Raw genomic sequence first — 24,006 nt, forward strand, 5'->3', positions numbered from 1 at the left:
AATGGGCAATTGTCAGAGTTTCACTAAAGTAAATACGTATAAGCAATAGCCGAGATGGAAACTTTTCAATGTCTTCCTTGTAAAAGAATACGTAGTATTTTATGACTGCACTACCAGTGACTCACAATCGCACTCGGTCTATTCGTACGTACATGTCGGTGTAAGAATTTGTGGGGATGCGAAATGGAAAGATACCACAGCCTCGTCGTCAGCAGGGGGGCCGATCTGTAGTATTATGAACGCTCAAGAGATTTTCAACTGCCAAGATTCGTAGATATTACGGTTTTCAGCAATTCTCTATTGCCATCTTCGGATCTGTGATTAAATCATCTCCCGGCTACAGTAGGTACACAACGTGTAAAAGGCATTGGCGAAGCTGTCGTTTGCACTCTCAGGTCATTCATCCGACGCGATTATGGCCGCACGATGGGAATTGACAGGCAAGGCTTCAGGGAATCCCATATTCCGAGATCCACAGTGTCAAGAGTGTGCCAGGAATACCACACTTCGGGCATTACCTCTCACCACGGGCAACGCAGTAGCCGATACCTTGTACTTGGCGTCCGAGAGCGAGACCGTCTGCATAGAGTTGTCAGTGCTGACAGACAAGCAACACTGTGTTAAATAACTGCAGAAATCAATGTGGGCCGTACGGCGAACGAATCCGTTAGGACAGTGTGGCGAAATCTGGCGTTAGTCGGCTATGGCAGCAGAGGACCGACTCGAGTGCCTTCGCCCTGACAGACGGCTCTGCCTGCAGCGCCTGCCCTGGACTCGCGACCCTGTCGACTGGACCCGGACTACAGAAGAACCGTGGCCTGATCCAATGTAGCGCAGCCTCCACGAGGCCACGGACCCAAACTGAAGACACAAGGCACTGTGCAAGCAGTAGGTGGCTCCATAAGGCTGTGGGCTGCGTTCACATGGAATGGACTGGGTCTTCTGGTCCAACCGACATGCTCACTGACTGACAGTGGTTATGTTCGGCTAACTGGAGGCCATCGGTGTTCCAAAAGACCGATGCGCCATGTCAACACTTTTGCAACTGTGGACGGTCACAGGAGCAGCATGGCTCGGTATCTCTACAGAGGACTTCCAGCGACCTGTTGAGTGCGTGCTCCATCGAGTTGCTGCAGTGGATGTCCGGCACGATATTAGGACTCAACCCATGACTTTTCTCGCCTCAGTGTATACGTGTAATTTATTTTAGTCTAACATCAGCATTCTTATGCATAACTTGCAGATACGAAAATGACAGCAACGTATTTCTGAAACCGATCAATTCAAAATGAATATTTAAATAATGTCTTGGCTTGAAGTACTCGTATTTCTTCAAATATTACAAACAGGGACCTGTTGATTCTTATGTGGAATGAAATGGAGCCCCATTTACATTTCTCGAGTAATGCGCGGTGCTCAAGTTGAATCTATGGTATAGTGTCTGTCGAACATGAAACTTTGAACCTTCCTCTATCCAGTAACATGCGCAGTGTGTTTCCGTCTTTTATACTTTGTCTGTAATAAATAACTGAAATCTGTTCTTTCTTTTTGAACCACCGCATACCTGTGCACGTAAGTAACAAGCCTTTTCAAAGTATAATTAGTCACACTCAAGAGAGATCTGAGCTGGTTACTGACACCCGGTATCCGTGCCGATACGAGTGCAAATGTTGTGACGTTTACTTTTCTTTTTATTCGCGCAGGTTCGCGGCCACCAGAGGGTGCCGTCGGGCTCCCAGGAGTTCAAGGAGATGACCAAGAAGGACGCGCTAGTCCACTTCCAGAGCGAGCTGGAGAGGCTGCTGGAAACGGCTCCAGAGGCGCGGCGCTCCAGCTTCCGCAAGCAGTTCGATGGCTTCGAGAAACTGTTCGAGCGTTTCCTCAGCGAGGACGGACCCTCCATAGACTGGGAGAAGATCCAGAAGCTGCCGCAGGACGCTGTGAGTACTCGTCGCCCTCCCCCGACAATCTCCCCACAAGAAGTAACGTACTATAAAGCACGCCCCCCTCACCCCATCTCCATCACACAATTTGCCATTTGCCTGGATCTTAGTAGGAACTTCACAGTTAAATCTAAATTTATTGATGGTGGAAGAAGTTCCTCTCAAAAGGGCGCAGCCAACATTCCTTGCCTGTCCCAGCGCCTGCTCCATGTCTATTTACCTCTCAGTTGGGGGGATCCTAGATCTCGGAGTTCCCTGATGCCAACAAAATGTGGCACTTTGCAGGTACGGGACTACAGCACGCTGTCGCAGCCGTCTGCTGACGTCATCCACGAGATGCTGGGCAAGCTGGTGGTGGTGAAGCTGAACGGAGGCCTGGGCACCTCCATGGGCTGCAGGGGGCCCAAGTCCGTCATCGCCGTCCGAAACGACCTCACCTTCCTGGACCTCACCGTCCAGCAGATAGAGGTGAGTCGCACACTACGTGTCCTCGTGGGCTCCCAGGGTCTCCACGTCTTTCTTCACTCCATCCATCCAGTCGTATTCTGTCACCTGAGAGGTCTACTCACTTGTGGTAGGCTTCACCATCCTTTCTTCCCTTCTCAGTACAGTCCCATCCATTCAGTTGCTCTGCCCTTTATCACGGTGTCTGGATTTCTGTGTTTTTCCTTCTCGAAATTCCATTTTCTGTCACCGACTGATCCAAAGATTTTTCTTGTTTTCGAAGATCAAAATTCTGTACTCCATCTTCTTTCTTGCTGAGCTTCGTGTTTCAGCGCCATACATTAATATCCGTCACACCGCTGATACAGTCATTTTTGGAAGGACCTCACACCAAAAGTTTTCAATAACTAAGGAAAAGCTTCTGTGATTGATTGTGTGAGTATATGGAATGTAGAGTGGTTAAAGGACGGAATGAAATGGATATTTTGCTATTAATCAGTTGTTAAGTTTTGCAATCCCTTTGAAGAAAAAATCCAAAATCTTGGAAAAAGGTTCTTTTCCTAAGGAAGTAATTCATACACATAGTTATGTTTTTAGTACTGTTTTAAACTGTTTTCGTGTACTCATACATTTTCACAGTATTGTAACGCCAATCAAAGTACATAAAAAATAGTTTCATTGATCTTCCTCACAAGGGAACCTCCCCATCGTACCCCCCTCAGATTTAGTTATAAGTTGGCACAGTGGATAGGCCTTGAAAAACTAAACACAGATCAATCGAGAAAACAGGAAGAAGTTGTGTGGAACTATGAAAAATAAGCAAAATATACAAACTGAGTAGTCGATGTGCAAGATAGGCAACATCAAGACTAGTCTGAGCTCAGTAGCACCGTGGTCCTGTGGTTAGGGTGAGTAGCTGCGGAATGAGAGGTCCGTGGTTCAAGTCTTCCCTCGAGTGAAAGTTTAATTTTTTATTTTCAGTTTATGTGACAAACTCTTATGTTTTCATCACTTTTTTGGGAGTGTTTATCACATCCACAAGAAAACCTAAATCGGGCAAGGTAGAATAATCTTTTTACCCATTCGCCACATGTACAAGTTAGATGGGTCGACAACATATTCCTGTCATGTGACGCACATGCCGTCACCAGTGTCGTATAGAATATATCAGACGTGTTTTCCTGTGGAGGAATCAGTTGACCTATGACCTTGCGATCAAATGTTTTCGGTTCCCATTTTAGAGGCACGTCCTTTCATCTACTAATCGCACGGTTTTGTGGTGCGGTCGCAAAACACAGACACTAAACTTATTGCAGTGAACAGAGTCGTCAATCAACGAACGGACAGATCATAACTTTGCGAAAATAAAGATAGTAAACTTTTCACTTGAAAGAAGACTTGAACCAAGGACCTCCCGTTCCGTAGCTGCTCACGCTAACCACGGGAACACGGCGCTACTGAGCTTACATTGTTCTTGATGTTACCTATCTTGTGCATGGACTACTCAGTTTGTATATTTTGCATATTTTTTCATAGTTCCACACAACTTCCTGTTTTCTGGATTGATCTGTGTTCAATTTTTCAAGGCCTATCCACTGTGCCAACTTATAACTAAATCTGAGGGGGGTGCGATGGGGAGGTTCCCTTGTCAACAGCAGCAGTGTTACGTATAGGCCATTTTGTCAAACACGTCAGAGTAACACCTAAATTCGTGCGGAATATAATCAGGTAAACGTTGAATGTCGTGCATCTTGTTCCTGCAATTAGCCACCGGTCCAGTGTAAGACTTTTTAAAATGAGGAACGACAGACAATTCCTGAAATACAAGGTCGAATGTACTCTGTAATCCTCCTATGTATCCAAAAGCCACAACACCTAAATGTAATTTACTATGTTCAGAATGCATAAAGCAACATGTATGAAACTAGACCTTCTGGCGTTTTGGAACATGGCTGCCTTGTGATTCGTTCGACCCGTTCCTATAGCACGTTGGCTATCACCTAGAGAACTTTTACATATCTTCAATTTCTTTTAGCTTTATGGTCAACTTGCAAGTTCTGAAAGCACTTGCAATCATTTCGTAATACACTATGTGATCAAAACATTCCGGACACCGCCAAAAAATACGTTCTTCATGTTAGGTGCATCGTGCTGCCACCTACTGCCAGGTACTCCATATCAGCGACCTCAGTAGTCGTTATACATAGTGAGAGATCAGAATGGGTCGTTTCGCGGAACTCACAGACTTCGAACGTGGTCAGGTGACTGGGCGTCACTTGTGTCATACGTCTGTACGCGAGATTTCCACACTCCTAAACATCCCTAGGTCCACTGTTTCCAATGTGATAGTGAAGCGGAAACGTGAAGGTACACGAACAGCACAAAAACGTACACGCCGACGTCGTCTGTTGACTGACAGAGACCGCCGACAGTTGAAAAGGGTCGTAATGTGTAATAGGCAGACATCTATCCAGACCATCACACAGGAGTTCCGAGCTGTATCAGGATCCACTGCAAGTACTATGACAGTTAGGTGAGAGGTGAGAAAACTTGGACTTCATGGTCGAGCGGTTGCTCATAAGCCGCACATCACGCCGGGAAATGTCAAACCACGCCTCGCTTGGTAAGGAGCGTAAACATTGGACGATTGAGCAGTGGAAGAACGTTGTCTGGAGTGAAGAATGACGGTACACAATGTGGCGATCCGATGGCAGGGTGTGGGTACGACGAATGGCCGATGAACGTCATCTCCTAGCGCGTGTAGTGCCAACAGTAAGATTCGGAGTTGATGGTGTTATGGAGTGGTAGTGTCTGCCATGGAGGGGGCTTTCAGCCCTTGTTGTTTTCCGTAGCACTATCACAACACAGGCCTACATTGATGTTTTAAGCACCTTCTTGCTTCCCACTGTTGAAGAGCAATTCGGGGATGGCGACTGCATCTTTCAACACGATAGAGCACGTTTTCATAATGCACGGCCTGTAACGGAGTGGTTACATGACAATAGCATCCGTGTAATGGACTGGCCTGCACAGAGTCCTGATCTGAATCCTACAGAACACCTTCGGGATGTTTTGGAACGCCGACTTCGTGCCAGGCCTCACCGACCGATATCGATACCTCTCCTCAATGCAGCACACACCGTGAAGACTGGGCTGCCATTCCCCAAGAAACCTTCCAGCACCTGATTGAACATGCCTGCGAGAGTGGAAGCTGTCATCAAGGCTGAGAGTGGGCCATCACCATATTGCATTCCAGCATTACTGATGGAGGGCGCCAGGAACTCGCAAGTCATTTTCAGCCAGGTGTCGGGAATATTTTTGATCACATACCGTGTTATTTCACCATACACACGCTATCAGCTCTTCTGGTTACCCGTTCCACCACAGAAAATTTCCTGTCATATACATTACACGAATGTCTAGGACTTAGAAAAAACTTTCCACTCTACCAAAATGTTTAGCGTCCACAGAAGATGCACACATTCGAGTTACATAGTACTTCTTATTTTGGCCAACGAGTCACACGGAAAACAAACATATCTCTCTGACACTTCCTGGTACATATTCTCTTACATTGCAGTACGAATTAGCACACCTCAATTTCTCCTTTCCTCTCAGTGCCTTCATGATATACATGTCTTACACACTCATTGTTCTTCGTGGGCCTGCCGGAGTGGCCGAGCGATTCTAGGCGCTTCAGTCTGGAACCGCGCTGCTGCTACGGTCGCAGGTTCGAATCCTGCCTCGGGCATGGATGTGTGTGATGTCCTTAGGTTAGTTAGGTTTAAGTAGTTCTAAGTTATAGGGGACCGATTACCCAAGATGTTAACTCCCATAGTGCTCAGAGCCATTTGAACCATTTTTGACATGTCATTCTTAAATTTATGTAACATACTAAAGTCTATAGTCCCTTGGCCATGTAATAAATGTAAGCTTCTAAACCATTGCAGTGAAAGGATACAGCTGTTTATGTCACTCACTCATCAAAACCTGTAGGGTACTTCCCGTGGCCTACAATTTGGCAAGAAGCAAGGCTTCGCAGTAGAAGTACAATAAAAAAATCAGATAATTGTTTATGTGTAATTATATCGCACGAAAAAAATATTTCTTTCGTCATTTGTTATTTGACTTCAAATTTGAAATCAAAACATTGTCGGAAGTCGAGGAATTCCCGGGATCGATGTCTTGCCGTTATCAGAGTCGATAACAGGTAAAAATCGTCGAGAGTCTCGGCTGCCGGGATGGATGAAATACTGGGTGATATTTTTCCACCGTGTACAAACTCTCGGTTCTAGGCGCTTCAGTCCGGAACCGCGCGACTGCTACGGTCGCAGGTTCTAATCCTGCCTCGGGCATGGATGTGTGTTATGTCCTTAGATTTAAGTAGTTCTAAGTTCTACGGGACTGGTGACCTCAGATGTTGAGTCCCATAGTGCTCAGAGCCATTTGAACCATTTGTACAAACTCTAGGGATTGATCGATGAGAGGTGTAATGGACGCGTGTCCGGAAATGCATGGTTTCCATGCTGGAGACCATTTATTGAATCATACGTTGTTACAGAAACTGCGGTCTAATATGTGCTGTACCATGCGGCCAAAGTTATGCGTGGTTTCCTCGTAGAGGGTGGTACTGTTCCTGATACATCGTGCCGTAGCGCCCTCTCCTGCCATAGAAATTGGTAATGTTGTGTCCGATCCACTTGTCTTGCTGACTCACCTTGCAGTGCATGTGATTCAGCGTTGTACACAATGGTCCCACATTCGAATCGAGGGGTTGCCGATATGGTGTTTACCTTACAGACGGCAACGGGCGTGGGCAGCAAGGTTGTATCAGGAGACCTACCTATCCCCGCCGACAGCGACCGCAGTATTCAGTGTTTGCAACAGTGTTTCGCCGTTTGTCTGAGACAGGGTCGTTTCAGGAAGCAGGAAATCATGAAGGACGTGCCCGAAGTGTTCGGACAGCAGACTCTGGAGGAAAATGTGATTAACACTGTGGAAGGTGACCGCCGTGTCAGTACCAGCCAGCTGGCCCGCCAGTACAGGGTAAGCCATACGAACCGTTTGAAGCATTCTCGAAGGCAATGGTTACTACCCGTATCTCTTACAGTGGGTGGAGGGCTTACTAGCGACAGACTTTCCACAGTGGCAGCAGTTTCGTCACTGGTTTCTTCACCAGGCAACCACGATTCCGGGATTTGTGACTTGCATCTTACTCACAGGCGAGACCAGCTTTACACGGAGTGGTACCTCCAATATCCATAACAGTCGTCTGTGGGATACCATGCAGAACCCCCACGGTGTGGTGACAGCGAATCATCAGCCTCGGTGCAGCCGGAATGTGTGGGCCGGGTAATTAGCGGCCGTATTTTGGGACCAGTCGCCTAACAGGCCGGAACCATCGGCGTTTCTTGCGGGTGACTTTTCCACTCCTGCTGGAAGAAGTGCCATTGATGATTCGAAAGGTGATGTGGCTGCTACATGACGGTGCTCCAGCCCACTTCGCCTTTAACCTCCGGACGCATCTCAGTCGTGTCTTTCCTGGTCGATGGATCGTATGAGGAGGTCCAGTTGCACGGCCTGCTGGTTCACCGGATCTCAACCCGTGCGTCCACGCATGCGTTGAGGCACATGGACACCGTTTTCAGCACACACACTGTAACTGCGTAATACTAGGTGGGCCCGATTCGCTTTCTAATGAGGCCCCCAATGGGTGGTCACTAGCAGCGGATGGTCCTGGAACTCCGAGTATGTGCGCTAGCAAGCGCGACAACGGCACCTCCCATCCGTCGTCAAATGCAGATTGTGAAGCGTCGTCACCATTCCGATGCTCCGGCGAAGCAACAGCTGTGTAATGTTGGCCACCTTGGGTTTGTTGTACACTACTGGTAGCAATTTCATAGTCTCTTCTTGTGTATCCCAAAGCGGTACGCAAGTTGTTCGCCATCCTGAAATGTCCAAAACGTAATAGAGTCTAGCCAACGACTGCCATCTAAAACGTAAACAATAATCATACTGACAATTGCACTGCCACCTCTCTCTCTCTCTCTTTGTGCAACTTGCGAACAAGCCTATATTTTTTGGTACCCTGAGTTGGAGGCCTCACTGGACGTGAGGCCACTTTCTAGGATGGCCTACGGCTGTGTGTCTGAGAAGGACTGTGTGATTACTATTGAGGCTCTAATAATTGTACCACAGTGGTCTGTATCTACCCTGCCTAAAATCGTAGTATCGATGAGCACATCTTACACCATTTGGCATAAATACAAATTCTGTATGCTTCTCTAAATTGCTCTATCAATTGATCGAATAAATGGTCTGTAGCATGGAAACCACGCATTTCCGGACATAAGTTCGTTAGACTTTTGTTGTTCCGTATCTTGTCATCGATCAACCCCTAGAGTTTGGACAAGGTGAAAAAAATCACCCTGCATAAATAATTAAGTTTTTACGAAACCCACAGTGCGCGAGTTCTACTCCCACCTGGCCAATTTTTTACATTGTTTGTACACTAACTTTTTTTTTTTTTTTTTTAATTTGCTGGGCACGAGCTCAGAGTGGCCTCTTGTCTTCGCAGCACCTCAACAAGAGGTACAAGGCGAACGTGCCGCTGGTGCTGATGGACTCGTTCAACACGGACGAGGACACGCAGAAGGTGATCCGCAAGTACCGGGGGCTGCAGGTCGAGATCCACACGTTCAACCAGAGCTGCTACCCGCGCGTCAACCGCGAGTCGCTGCTGCCCATCGCCAAGACGTGCGACGTGGACGCCGACATCGACGCGTAAGCCCCGCTAGCCGCCTCTGCCCGCTCGCCGTGCGGGACCAGCTGTTTGTTGCCCGCCATCTCACTCACTCCGTTTCCTCCGTTGCAGGTGGTACCCGCCCGGTCACGGAGACTTCTACGAAAGCTTCCAGAGTTCCGGTCTCCTGCGGAAATTCATCGACCAGGTACTGTGCGCCATTCGCTATCCTGTCTGTCCCAAATATAATTTAAGCATTTCAACAACACAGATCGCATAGTGAATTTTCACACTACAGCTGACTGTGTGCTCATCTCCGACTTTTATGGCAGAATGAAACTCTGTGTGGGACGCGAAGATAGGACAAGTCGGCAAGTTCTCTACTATTTGAGCTACGCAACTCACGACATATACAGGGTGTTTCAAAAATGACCGGTATATTTGAAACGGTAATAAAAACTAAACGAGCAGCGATAGAAATACACCGTTTGTTGCAATATGCTTGGGACAACAGTACATTTTCAGGCAGACAAACTTTCGAAACTACAGTAGTTACAATTGTCAACAACAGATGGCGCTGCGGTCTGGCAAAAACTATAGTACGATATTTTCCACATATCCACCATGCGTAGCAATAATATGGCGTAGTCTCTGAATGAAATTACCCGATACCTTTGACAACGTGTCTGGCGGAATGGCTTCACATGCAGATGAGATGTACTGCTTCAGCTGTGCAATTGTTTCTGGATTCTGGCGGTACACCTGGTCTTTCAAGCGTCGCCACAGAAAGAAGTCACAGGGGTTCATGTCTGGCGAATTGGGAGGCCAATCCACGCCGCCTCCTGTATGTTTCGGATAGCCCAAAGCAATCACACGATCATCGAAATATTCATTCAGGAAATTAAAGACGTCGGCCGTGCGATGTGGCCGGGCACCAACTTGCATAAACCACGAGGTGTTCGCAGTGTCGTCTAAGGCAGTTTGTACCGCTACAAATTCACGAAGAATGTCCAGATAGCGTGATGCAGTAATCGTTTCGGATCTGAAAAATGGGCCAATGATTCCTTTGGAAGAAATGGCGGCCCAGCCCAGTACTTTTTGAGGATGCAGGGACGATGGGACTGCAACATGGGGCTTTTCGGTTCCCCATATGCGCCAGTTCTGTTTATTGACGAAGCCGTCCAGGTAAAAATAAGCTTCGTCAGTAAACCAAATGCTGCCCACATGCATATCGCCGTCATCAATCCTGTGCACTATATCATTAGCGAATGTCTCTCGTGCAGCAATGGTAGCGGCGCTGAGGGGTTGCTGCGTTTGAATTTTGTATGTATAGAGGTGTAAACTCTGGCGCATGAGACGATACGTGGACGTTGGCGTCATTTGGACCGCAGCTGCAACACGGCGAACGGAAACCCGAGGCCGCTGTTGGATCACCTGCTGCACTAGCTGCGCGTTGCCCTCTGTGGTTGCCGTAAGTGGTCGCCCTACCTTTCCAGCACGTTCATCCCAGTCCGTTGAAATTTTTCAAAGAGATCCTTTATTGTATCGCTTTTCGGTCCTTTGGTTACATTAAACCTCCGTTGAAAACTTCGTCTTGTTGCAACAACACTGTGTTCTAGGCGGTGGAATTCCAACACCAGAAAAATCCTCTGTTCTAAGGAATAAACCATGTTGTCCACAGCACACTTGCACGTTGTGAACAGCACACGCTTACAGCAGAAAGACGACGTACAGAATGGCGCACCCACAGACTGCGTTGTCTTCTATATCTTTCACATCACTTGCAGCGCCATCTGTTGTTGAAAATTGTAACTACTGTAATTTCGAAAGTTTGTCCGCCTGAAAATGTACTGTTGTCCCAAGCATATTGCAACAAACGGTGTATTTCTATCGCTGCTCGTTTAGTTTTTATTGCCGTTTCAAATATACCGGTCATTTTTGAAACACCCTGTACGAGCGGCGTTCAGTAAGTAGTACAACACTTTCTTCCGAAAGAAAGTTGGTTTCATTCGGGATTCCAATACAGCCCCACACTTTTTGGCCATAAAACCGCATTTTTCAACATAATCTCCGTTCAAAGCGACGGCCTTACTCAACCTTACCGGAGGAGCCTTTATTCCCACACAGCAACACTCCACTGGTCGACGTTGGAGCCAACTTGTTGCTGCGTCAGTAAGCTCCGCGTCACCCACGTACTGCTTCCCGCGGAGTGCATCGTTAACATAGCCAAAGAGATGGGGGTCGGAACGTGCGAGATCCGGGCTGTAGGGTGGATGAGGAAGAACAGTCCAATGAAGTTTTTGGTGCTTCTCTCGGAAGCGCAGCACTGCGAACGGAGACGGGCAATTGAACGGCGAGGTGTCTGTGGTCTGCCGATGACCTCGAATGATGGCGTCCGCACGTTCCAACATTGCAGAAGCCAGCGCTGTGTGCGACGACCTCGTTGTGATCATGAGAGACGACTCGCCGTAAGACTCACCGTGCTCTTGTTCACTGCCAGGTCTCCGTAGGCATACGGCGAGCGGTATGAACATCTGCGATGCTCTGGTTTTCAGCAAAAAGAAACGCAGTGACGGCTCTCTGCTTGGAACGCACCCCCGCTACTGACGCCGTTCTGATGGCTACGTATAGCGCCGCCATATGTCGGAGCTTCATGAAGATATAGAGACTGAGACACGAGTATCCCACGGCGTCCCGAAACAAATATCTCATTCTTCCGAGCGAAACTGGCCGACGAAAAATGTGTTGCATCGCTTACTGAACGACCGTCGTATTCTCCACGTATAGCTGTGAGATCGAATCGTGACTCGTGCTTGGGTAGCTTCTGGAACAGCACTTGCCCGCGAAAGGCAAAGGTCCCAGCTTCGCATCCCCGTCCGCACACAGTTTTAATCTCCCAGGAAAGTTTCAACACATAATTCGTTTAGTAATCCTGTTACAACCGCCTTGTCCACATTATTTACAACACACAGTCATGAGTTTATTTATGAAGGACAAAATCATGCGTATGTCCACTACTCAGGTTTTGAAAGTAACGAATCCTTAGCACAGCATGTTGCATGACCATCTGCAACAGTTCTACTCTGAAAATCACATTTAAGTGGCTGGCAGAGGGCAGTTCTTATCAAAGTTCGCTGGGTACCATGTTAGTGCTGTCTTCGAGGATAGCGGGTGCCCGCGATTTATCGCTGTAGACACTAGTCTTTAGGGACATCCAGAAGAAAAAATTAGGGGTCGAGAGATTCGGCTATCTCGGCAGGCAACTAGTGTTTCTGTTATGAGAATGAGCCGACCAGGAAACATCTGTTGAACAAGTACCGTGGTGGAGCAAGCAGGAAGTGCAGTCTTCCCGAAGCCACAGTTAATTGGTTCCCACAGCCAATCATTGTCTCAGACAACTTTTTAACGTGGAACACGGACAGTGGCAGTCGTTCTTCTGTATTTTCAAAAAGAAACGGGGCAAACACACGGTACGACATTACCGCACACCACACTGTAACACGTTGCTCGTGGAGGGGCTTTCTGTCGATGGTTTCTAGCTGTTCTGCGGCCCAAATACGGCAGTTCTGTTTATTGATAAAGCCACTGACGTCAAAATGAATTTCTTACGGAAATTGGGTTGTTCTGAGGATAAGAGAAATTCATTTACAAACTGCATTCTTTTTGACAAGTCAGTAAACAATATTTGTTGGCAAATCTCAATTTTTAGGGATAAATGTGCGCAAGTCAGCTGTTAAAATTCTGTATAACGAGTATTTGGGTGAGCCAAGTTCTTAGGACAGACCACCAAGTCACTGATGTGTTGGCGTTGTCGATATTCGCACCGTCCCGCAAGGATTGTGGGCGTTCACAGCTGAGTCTGTTGGCAACATTACCAATGCCGTGGAGCTGCTACACGCAGCTTTCTGTGACGTGTTTTTATGGTGCAGTACAAACGTTAAATTTTCTATTGTATGCCAGTTTGGCTTGTACAACGCTTAGTCCACGTCTGAAGTGGGCTACTGTTTAACTCCAGCAGCACGTTCTTTATGACTCCACCTATTTATGATTAGTCTCTAAGGTCAGAGTAACAAGCTGCAAAACCTTCTACTGGGACAGACGATTACAAACGCGCGGACGGTCGCACTTCGTCCGAAGTCGAGACGTAATAATTCTTTTTATTAACATCAGTCCTTTGACTGGTTTGATGCTGTCTTCAGTCTTTCCTTTCCTTCTGCTACCCTTCTTGATCTCCACGTAATTAATACATCCAATATTTTCTGTAAACCAAGTATTTACGCTTCCAAGGCATGCGTATCCAGGCATTGCAGCGACTACAGCCGTTCTGAAATACGCAAAATGCTTTTTTCAGTTGCGAATAGAAGCAACCACAGCTGTATAAGGGAAATACGTCAACTCCGTTCCTGCGTCACAGCCTGTACTCGCACACACACGCTGTGTCACTCGTACACACGGCAGGATCTTTTAGTAAGTTGCCGCCTGGTATCGCCAGATAAATACACCACTGCAGTGCCTATGATAACAAGGACGGTGCAACGTGCCTTCGGATACGCACGCTATTTTCCACTGTCTTCCTTCCCTTATACTTGTTGCGGTGGCCCGGTCTAATGTTAAGCTGTCTCTATACAGCGTTTTCATGGACTCACTTGTTGAAGAATGCTGGTTCTGCTTTCGTGCAGCGCCGATGTCTTCTGCTAGCACCGGACGCTTCTCCGAAGATTTCACTGCTAGGAAGGGGAGATTTTCACTCTCTCGCTCTCTCACTCTCTTCTTATGTAAAAATACGCTACTCGTGGAATATCATTCAATGCACCAGAACATATTTATTTCCACTTTGTACAAAAAAACAACTAAACTTTATGACGTAAACCCACACATTACCGGGCACCCAAGACCAGTTAATTACACACTTTTGAACACAATTAGTACATAAGCTTTTATTGTGGCTGGCTATCCAGCAGTTCAACGTCTACTAAAACAGTCAATATCTCGAGTCACTCCATTTGTTTTTCAACAATACAAAGCTACGTTACTCTTTGCAGCCGGCCACGGAGCTTCCGGGTCGTATGTGTTTATTCTTGGCAGGTCGCGCTGAACATTTGCCAGCGCCGACGAACTATGTCTCTTCCAGTTTCGCCTGCACAAACAATAAATGGGTGCAGTATCCCATGCTCATCCTTACGCCCTGCTTTAAAATAACGCGTGTTCGAAACGCCTGGAACACAAGTGTCTCCAGACTTTCGTAAAATTCTGGGGGCACTACAAGCTGACGGTTGTTCGTATTCGCAACTGCGAATACATTTTATATACTTCTGTCGGTTATTACATCGCGTCATTGTGAAATGCTAAAAACGTCATAGAGACGACTACTAATGGACATAATCTTGTGCACTACTCGACTGTATTAATGCGACACACGCACACGAAAACCTTATGCGAGTATGTCTGTACTGGCTAGTTTGTGACGTGAAACTCGAGGTTTGTGATAAATGGTAATAGCGCGGATAACAAATATGTTTGGACTATGTTTTGGGACATGTTTTCGTTCTTAAAACATGTTTGTAGCGGTCCTCCTGATCCTCTGACTTATACATACCACCTTAGTTAGGTTGCCGGGTGACGACCGAGTCAGTTTTCTGAACGTTATCGGCCAATTCGTAGTAAAGTTTTGGATGGCTGCAGGGCAGGCAGTCGCCTGTGTTGCTAAGCAGTAGGCTGCCACCAGCTCGTCGCCAGGGCTGTGGTTTCCTGTCGCAGGACGTCGACACCGTCCTGTGCTCGTTTGCTCTCACGCTGCCCAACCCGTGTCTCGTGGAGCTGCTGGCTGGCCAACACAAGCGGCGCCACGGACTTGGATCACCGGCAGACAAGCCTTCGGCAGCTTGTAGCTACCCTCCCCGTTCGTACTGTTAGGGTCTTCAATCATTCCGGTGGCGTCTCTTGTTTAAATTGAAGAAAATAGATACCAACAGCCATAATTTTATTTAATAATATTATTTAGCTGCCAGTTTCGGAGGCTCATTGGCATCGTCTTTAGGCCCCTAAACACACAGCTATTACAGAGACCATAATATCCAACTGGTTTCTGTAGATTTCCTCTAGGTGCTCGTTGACCTTTCATACCTCTAACGAAACATTCTAAAATAAAATTACGGCTGTTGGCATCTATTTTCTTCCAGTCTTCGACCAGTCGCAGTCCCATTCCACTTGCAAAAGATGGAGTTACACTACCGCTGCATCCAAAGGCGTTGAGCAGGCTCACGCACTTATGGAAAACTGCTGGTTCGGCAGCATCCCTGACGGTGTTTGGCTACTGCCGATTTCCTGTGCTGCTACAGTCATACGTAGTCCTGTGATACAGGGATGCTAATGTGTTGAGGCCCACGAAGCTTTCTGTAGATGCTCTCTGCTCTCAAGGCGTTTACCAATTTCGACCAGAGTGCGGCCAAGTCCGTGGTGGCGAAACCGCAAAACTGTTTAGCGAACGTGAGTCAGACCCGTCTGGGCCAACACAGCAAATCAGCTGCACCCAAACATCGGCTGACACGCGGCTGAATTTGAGAGAAATCACTGTGCTAGCTCGGTAGCCGTGGATACAACTGTGGAGAAAAGTGGGCTACGAAATAATTAAACGTTCCAGCAGCATGAACAGGCAAGATGGCTACAAGTTACGTATGGCATGGCTGCCAGCGATCCGAGTCGGGTTGGTAGCACGTGTTCGCCAACCAGCAGGTCCACGTGACCCAGGGCCAAGAGTATAAACAAGCAGCCACAAGAGAACCACCGTGCAGCACCGACGTCTCACTGTAGGGAAACGTTACCCCTTAGTAAAAGCTGTTGCCTACCAGTTACCCGTCACAGGGACGTAGGCGGTAGACTACCGTACCTCCAGCCATCAACAGCAATCTTTACTATGAACAGGCCAAGGCATACCAGAATGTGACGTCGGTGGCCACTTGACAACAGAAATAAGGCAGTATATAGATAACGCTAAAGAGAAGTGGGCTATAGAGTAATGCAACAGCTGTGGTTGATGGGAAGCTAGACAGGAGAGGAAATCATTAGCAAACACGTAAATACAGTAAACATAAGTTTTACTTAATGTATACTTTACTTCAAGCGTTGCGAAGAAAGCACGAACAGCAACGTAGTCCACCTGCCACAGAGAGCGTCGCGCCAGTGGGAGGCTCCTGCGTGAGCGAACAGTCGAAAGCTGACTAAGAGTGAAGACTGTCGAAGACCGTGGCTGAGCTGTGAAGCTGCAGCCGGCGTGCAGCAGCAAACATCGCCCGTAGGTGGAACTGGTGAAGGCGTGGGGCGTCGGGCGTGCATCATTGGGTCCGCAAGGTCCCCACGAGACTGCTGTCAGCGTCCATTGGAAACGTGCACTTCCGTTCCTAACTGTGAGACGTCGTTGAGGGTGGCATCAATCTGTGATGCCACCAAAATACCTTCACAAGAAACCAGCAGTTAGTCGCCCTGCAGATGACCGCCTTAAAGACGGTCGAAACGTCGGTATGTTCTTTGTGTTTCAGATGAGCTCTAATACACAAAATGATTTCGTTCCAGTCTTCTGTAGACTGTTTGGTGTATTCTGCTCTGTGACGCTACTAGAAGAATTTTTCGCTTCTATCTTACGATCGGTAGGAGCGGAAGTGCATTGTCCGTTGGCACAGCTAATAATGTTGTGGAAAGAGATTTTGTGTGTGCCGATGATAGTCGCAGAATTTGAAGTTCTGCTAGTTCGTAGTTTCAGTGTATTGTGGACGGTTTTTTCGGTGGTCAGTAGTCAAGGTTACCAGGTTAGTTTTACTTCGAGAGTTACGACGAGGTACTTGAGCGCTGCGTTAGGGTAGGTTTGAGCTTTGTGAATTGTGAGCGGAATAATACAATGGTGTTTGTGTTTTTGCAAGGTGGTTAGAAAGGCATCGCAGGTTACGGCAGAAGGTGAATTTTTTGAGATGAAGTTCATTATTTGTTTTTGGTTTCCTTTTTTTGCGTTCGGACATGATCAGACTGCCTCTGATACACGACATGTTACAAATTATACGGAGTAACTCTTATTTTAGTAAACAAAAGACATATTTAATCAAACATACATACACCCACGGCTCACATTCCAAGCATAGACTAGTCCAATTAGGTTATAAATGTGTTAATTAAATTGCGGCGATTATGCCAAATAAAAGTAAGTCTGTCATGAAAGGGAGTTTAATTACATGCTATCTCATACGAGTTTCCTATCAGCAGATAACATAAATCTTGTCTGCAGATCTCGTGCTCCTTTTGGCAGCATCAGATGACGACGCTAAAGCAGCTGCTAGTGATAAGATAAGGAACGGTGGGAAGACCACAAGCAAGTGAAAGACCAGCACTAATTAATAGAATAACTATGTATTGAATTTTTAGAAACGCAATTAAATGCGAGGTATACTTTTTACAACAGGGGACGACATCAATCCACACTTCTGCACTATTCGTCAGATAGCAGTTCCGCTGTGGGGAATACCAGCAACAAAGGGCGAAACAGTTGCACAAGAAATAAAGATCGTCTAGAGCTTAGAGAGTCCTAACTAGCAGAATGTGAGAAGCCACCAGAGGTAACGAACATGAGATATACTGATTGACCACGAATATAAAGGACGGTAAACACAGCGGTTCTTACCTCCATCAGCATCGGTGTGCGACTTGTGCAGGCACTGCTATGTGCTGCGTAGGCAGGCCTTGGCTCCTATGAATGTGATGGCAACTGACTACCACGAACGCCAGTGGAAAAGATGCAGGTAGCAGCTGTGTAGACAGACCTTGCTTCCTATGAATATAATGCTCTACTGTCTTGGTGGGTGAGGGTTATCGACCTTGGTTTGCATCTGCAGTTTATTTTTCTCCTGTACGCCGAAAACCATTACAGATTTTAGACGGTCCCAGGAGAGAAATATTCAGTGGATGGAAACCAATGTCCGAAGCGATCATCCACCGAGGCAACAGTGCATCACGTTCATAGGATACGAGGCCTGTTTGCGCAGCAGCCAGCTCCATCGTCTCCACTGGCGACCGTGGCAATCAGTGGCGATCACAAAACAATAAACAACACTGCGAGACGTTCTTCCTTCGGCCCGTCAGCGTACAAAGTCACGTTTGCTGACGAAGGGTTGCCTACTGGCAGGAGCCAGCGCCTATAACTTCAACGCTCTGTAGCGTCATCGGATGACGTTTGCGGACAAGGGTTCCTATTCTCGATTTGTTCCTCAAGACACTCCCTACAACCTCTCAACGTTTGTCACAAAATTTATGGAAGACCTCGTATACTATTGACTTCCTTTTCAAGAGAAATATTTATATCTTATAGTTACACTTAAGCGCCAAAGAAACTGATATAGCATCCGTAAACAGGCAGAAACGACGCTGAAGTCGGTAACGCCTATGTAAGACAAGTGTCTGGGGCAGCTGTTAGATCAGTTACCGGTAGGTTATCATATTTGAATGTGGTAATATAGTCGAGCAATGGGACAGTTTCTACGAGGTACCGATGAAGTGGGGATTTTTCCCGTATGACCATTTCACGAGTGTACCGTGAATATCAGGAATCAGGTAAAATATCAAATCTCTGAGATCACTGCGGTCGGAAAAAGATCCTGGAAGGATGGGACCAACGACGATTGAAGACAATCGTTCATCATGACGGAATTGCAACCCTTCCGCAAATTGTTGCAGATTTCAGTGCTGGGCTATCAACAAGTGTCAGCGTGCGAAACATTCAACGAAACATCATCGGTATGGGCTTTTTGAGCTGAAAGCCCACTCGTGTACCCTTGATGACTGCATGACACAAAGCTATACGCCTCGCCTGTACCTGTTAACACCGCCATCGGACTGTTGATGACTGGAAACATGTTTCCTGGTCAGTACGGTCTCGTTTCAAACTCTGTCGAGCAGATGGACGTGTATGAGTATGGAGACAACCTCATGAATCCATGGACCCTGTGTGCCAGCAGGACATTGTTCAATCTGGTGGCGGCTCTGTAATGGTGTGGGGCATGTGCAGTTGGAGTGATATGGGACCCCTGATACGTCTAGATACCACTCTGGCAGGGTGACAGATACGTACGCATCCTGTCTGATCAGCTATGTCCATTTATGTCCGTTGTGTATTCTGACGAGCAATTCCAGCAGGACAATGCAACACTCCACACGTCTGGAATTGCTATAGAGTGACTTCAGGAACACTCTGAGTTTAAACACTTCCGGTGGCCACCAAACTCCCCAGATATGAACATTATTGAGCATATCTGGGATGCTTTGCAACATTCTGTTGAGAAGAGATCTCCACCCCCTCGTACTCTTACGGATTTATGGACAGTCCTGAAGGATTCATGGTGTCATTTCCCTCCAGCACTACTTCAGATGTTGGTCAAGTCCACGCCACGTCGTGTTGTGGCACTTCTGCGTGCTCGCGGAGATTCTACACGATATCAGGCAGGTGTACCAATTTGTTTGGCTCTTCATTGTGTAAGGGGCGAGGAAAAAGTTTCAATTCGAGGGAGCACTGTCAATAATAGGTACGGCAGTCATGTGAAATGTCCAAGAACAATGAGGCAACCATCCCAAAAATGTATCAGGTTGAAGATAGCCATTTGGTAAAACGCTGTGTCGTGCTGCCTGAAGATGTCTGTCACTGCCGCTGCACATCGTCGTCCGACAGGAATAGTTGACCGTTCAAGGCCTTTCTTAAAGGACAAAAGCCATTATTGTGCGATGGGGAGAGATCAGGACTATACGGGGGTGGAGGGAAGGGTGGGGGGGGGGTTGCTCGATTGTCTCCAAATTGAGTTGGTAGAACTTCTGCGTGACACCACTACCGACACGGGACATGCGCTACAGCATAAGCTTGTAACAGCGTTCCACAACGGTGGTTGTCGATGGTCGTGGTGCGCCATATACGTGTTTCATTCTCCGATGGATGGCTACCTGTTTTTGTCCTTCGGCAGTCAAGAAGAGAATAACACCCGTTGGTCCTGTTTCGCCGCATTTGGCAATAACGTAGCCGTAGTTCACGGCTCCGTGTTTACCGTACGCACGTAGGTAAGACAGAAACGCCAAACTAATCGCTGGCCTCCATTCGACGTGTCGCATTCCACCCATTCCTTCACTAAGGGCTGCTGCGCCTCTTCAAACCGTCACCAGGCCTGGCTGCTGGCTTTCCACTCCGGTATCCTCCCTCACGCCATTTTTCATCGCAACCACAGCACCTGACACTAAACTGGCTATCTCCGTATTTATTTGCTCCAGTCCATTACAAGGTGAAATTTCAAATATTTATGTATGTTTCATCTTGTATGACGTTAACAAAAATGTTGAATAAATACGTCACGTCAATTTTATAGTGGACACATGTTCATCCTAGGTTCACTGTATGGTCTATCCTTGGGAATGTCTAAATCTGTTATTGTATTCGTGTAAACTGTCATGAAAAAGTGATGCTACGAAACTGTTGCAGTTCGGTGAAATGGAGATGATGTTGCGGGTCATTGCGATGGACCGCAAGGAAAGTGGTGTCGTCACGTTATTTGAGTTCATACATTCCGTACTTCAGTAATGGCAGCATTAATTGTGCTTCAGGGGCGAGAGTATTGCTTCATTTCGAACATCGACAACCTGGGAGCGACGGTGGACCTGAACATCCTCAACCTGCTGCTGCACCCTACGGACAAGACGCCGGAGTTCGTGATGGAGGTCACCGACAAGACGAAGGCGGACGTCAAGGTGAGAGCGCCTGAGCACTGCACAGTAAAGCTTCACAGCAGAACTACCAAAATATATCATTCTGCGTTTCTTTCCTTGCATTCTTCTCTTTCTTGTACATCCGTCTTACGTGAGGTGTAGACTAGGCAACCCCCCCCCCCTCCCCCCCTGCCCCCGCCCACTTTCTCCTGCCCTGAGTTTCTTTATTCCGCTTAATAAGCTGCTAACTTCGTCCACCTTTAATGTCTCATATCATTTCAAGCCCTTTTCCTCACCTCTCTCTGTCCCTCACTCTATGCAGCAATCTTTCCTTTGCCAACGTTTCGGGCAAAAAATTAATTGTAGTTATGAAAAAAAATATATATGACGGTAGTTGTTTGCAGCTAGGGTGTCCATTTAACTATCATTTCATTTCTAGCAAAGCTGCATGGTCATCCACGGTATGTGTTCTTTCGGGAACAGATACTACCGTCATATATAGTTAAAATTTGGCTTCCCGGCCATTGACCTTCTTGTGCTAACGCACACGCTATGCCCGAACTCGTACGGGGCTTGGTAGATTAATCTGCCACGAGTAATGAGTATGATGGGCAAACATCTATTAGGCGCACTACGAATGTAGTGGTGTGGACATGCTGGGAATGTGGATCTCACGGGGAGCGTGCAAGGGATAAGTCCCTGCAGACGCACTATCCTCTGTGCCTGCGGTGGCTCAGATGGATAGAGCGTCTGCCATGTAAGCAGGAGATCCCGGGTTCGAGTCCCGGTCGGGGCACACATTTTCAACATGTCCCCAATGAAGTACATCAATGCCTGTTTGCAGTTAGGGTGTCCATTTAATTATCATTTCATATGAAAAAAATGTTTTAAGTAAATTTAATTGTGTAATTTGAGAGTAAATTTATTTTTCCAAAATGACTTCTTTCAGGTGAAGTCCATTTTTGGCAAAAATTTCTCCAGTCTGTTTCAAGGGCACATCATCAACTTGATCTCATATTTTAAGCAGAGAAAAGCACGCTTGCAAGATATCGGCCTCAGTAGTCAATCCCGCGTTAAAATTTTGGCCCTAATTCTTTTGAACTTGGGCGCGCCACGGATGTCCGCCACTCGCTCCGCCCCTCTGCATCCGCCTAGTGCCCTAGCGCCAAGTACTGCACAGCTGAGTGGCCAACGACGAGCTGTTTGTCAATTACTGTTTCTCACGTTGTCACATACTCCCCTGTGTCAAAGAGCGCGGTTTCTAAGCTGCAGCTGGCGCCAGAGATCCTCTTTCCTTTGCACACCTTTACGTTGCGATTCGCAAATGCAGTGTAAAAGAATGAAACGAATTAGCGTGTCCCTAAAGAATTGCGCAGAGTTATTTATTAACATCGGTCTTGCTCGTTATTTACTTTGGGTTTTAAAGCTAGCATTGTTAAAGTGAAGTACATTTGCAGGAGTGCACCCTTGGAAAATCATTAACTTCATTTCATAATAATTCTTCAGTCGCTTAGGTTTATTCATTTTTTATGTTGAGGCATGTGTATAGATGTTGAAAATATTGTTGAAATAACATACAATGTATGTATATCTGTTAGGCTGACATGTTACGTACTCATATTGGCTACTATTTTTCGTGTAGAATAATGCGTTTTCGAACAAGGTTTCTGTGGTGTCACCGCCAGACACCACACTTGCTAGGTGGTAGCCTTTAAATCGGCCGCGGCCCGTTAGTATACGTCGGACCCGCGTGTCGCCACTGTCAGTGATTGCAGACCGAGCGCCACCACGCGGCAGGTCTAGAGAGACTTCCTAGCACTCGCCCCAGTTGTACAGCAGAGTTTGCCAGAGATGGATCACTGACAATTACGCTCTCATTTGCCGAGACGATAGTCAGCATAGCCTTCAGCTACGTCATTTGCTACGACCTAGCAAGGCGCCATTACCAGTTAATATTGAAATTATAAAACATGTACCATCAAGAGCGATGTTCTCCAATTATGGATTAAAGTTAAGTATTACATCAACTACGTACTTTATTTGCTACTATTAATTCCTTTACCTTGTTCCGGACCTCACGCCAATCTGCGTGAGCTTAAAAGCGTGCGTTTTGGCCTCCTTTAGCAACACGGTGTTGGCTCTTCTGCCAACACTTCAGTTTCAAAATTAATTTTGGGCGGAAGTGTCCACCTGGCGCCTTCTAATGCCTCGTCTTCAATATATTTCGAATAGGAGGGCCCCGGTTATCACTCCACTGTACGCTACTTGGCGCCGTGGGCAGTAAGGGAACGCAGTGGGACGGAGCAAGTGGCAAGCAACCGATGCGCGCAAAATTTCCTTGATAAGTCACTGCAGGAGGAGGAGGAGATTGGTGTTAAAGGTCCCGTCGACAACGAGGGAGCATGAGCGACAACCCGGATTAGGGAAGAATGGAGAAGGAAAGTGGCCATGCCCTTTCGAAGTAATCTTCCCTGCATTTGCCTTAAGCGATTTAGAAAAATCACGGAAAACATAAATCAGGATGGCCGGGTGCGGGTTTGAACCGTCGTCGTTCCGGACGCGAGTCCAGTGTTGTAACCACTGCGCCACCTCGCTCCCTTACTGCCCTTACATTTTACACCAAAGCATCTTCAGGTCTTCAAGGGGATGGTCCAAGCGCCTTTTCCCTACCAATGAAACAGATGTGCATATCTGACTTCTCATTTGCACTGTGTGCACCTTTCGATGTAGGGTGGGACGCTCATTCACTACGAGGACAAGCTGCGCCTGCTTGAGATTGCCCAGGTGCCCAAGGAGCACGTGGAGGACTTCAAGTCGGTCAAGACGTTCAAGTACTTCAACACCAACAACCTGTGGGTCAAGCTCGACGGTAAGTTGCTGCACGAGTCTTGCAGTTTTTATAAGGAATATAAATCCGCCTTAGAAAAAGTCACGATTACTTTGTTTCTCTTAACAATTCATTAACTTGTGATAAAGGTGCTTCATAGTGTTCCCGAGGTCAAGGGGTAACCAGAACGTTATGGGTGCCGGTTTGGCATCTCACCACTGCTTAAATTTTGAATTAAAATTATCGGCAACGGCAGCCGAAGACTTCCGTTCTGCCAACGGTCTTGTAAAAGAGGGAGGAGGGGCGGACGGAGGAAGAGGGCACTCTTT

The 24,006-nt window shown here is 47.1% G+C and overlaps 1 protein-coding gene and 1 non-coding gene across 2 annotated transcripts in view; both read left to right on the forward strand.

The window, feature by feature from the left end:
* Window positions 1-24,006, forward strand: part of LOC124717217 (UTP--glucose-1-phosphate uridylyltransferase-like) — an 85,733-nt gene that overhangs the window by 33,259 nt on the left and 28,468 nt on the right. Inside the window, exons 2-7 of the mRNA XM_047244005.1 lie at window positions 1,704-1,940; window positions 2,229-2,411; window positions 8,965-9,170; window positions 9,262-9,337; window positions 20,749-20,892; window positions 23,581-23,719. Coding sequence (XP_047099961.1) covers window positions 1,704-1,940; window positions 2,229-2,411; window positions 8,965-9,170; window positions 9,262-9,337; window positions 20,749-20,892; window positions 23,581-23,719 — 985 coding nt within the window. The remainder of the gene's footprint in view (window positions 1-1,703; window positions 1,941-2,228; window positions 2,412-8,964; window positions 9,171-9,261; window positions 9,338-20,748; window positions 20,893-23,580; window positions 23,720-24,006) is intronic.
* On the forward strand, window positions 21,572-21,646 carry Trnat-ugu. The gene has a single exon. It is a non-coding gene; the product is annotated as a tRNA-Thr (tRNA).

Source organism: Schistocerca piceifrons, chromosome 9, assembly GCF_021461385.2.
Source record: "Schistocerca piceifrons isolate TAMUIC-IGC-003096 chromosome 9, iqSchPice1.1, whole genome shotgun sequence".
NCBI classification, from domain to species: domain Eukaryota; kingdom Metazoa; phylum Arthropoda; class Insecta; order Orthoptera; family Acrididae; genus Schistocerca; species Schistocerca piceifrons.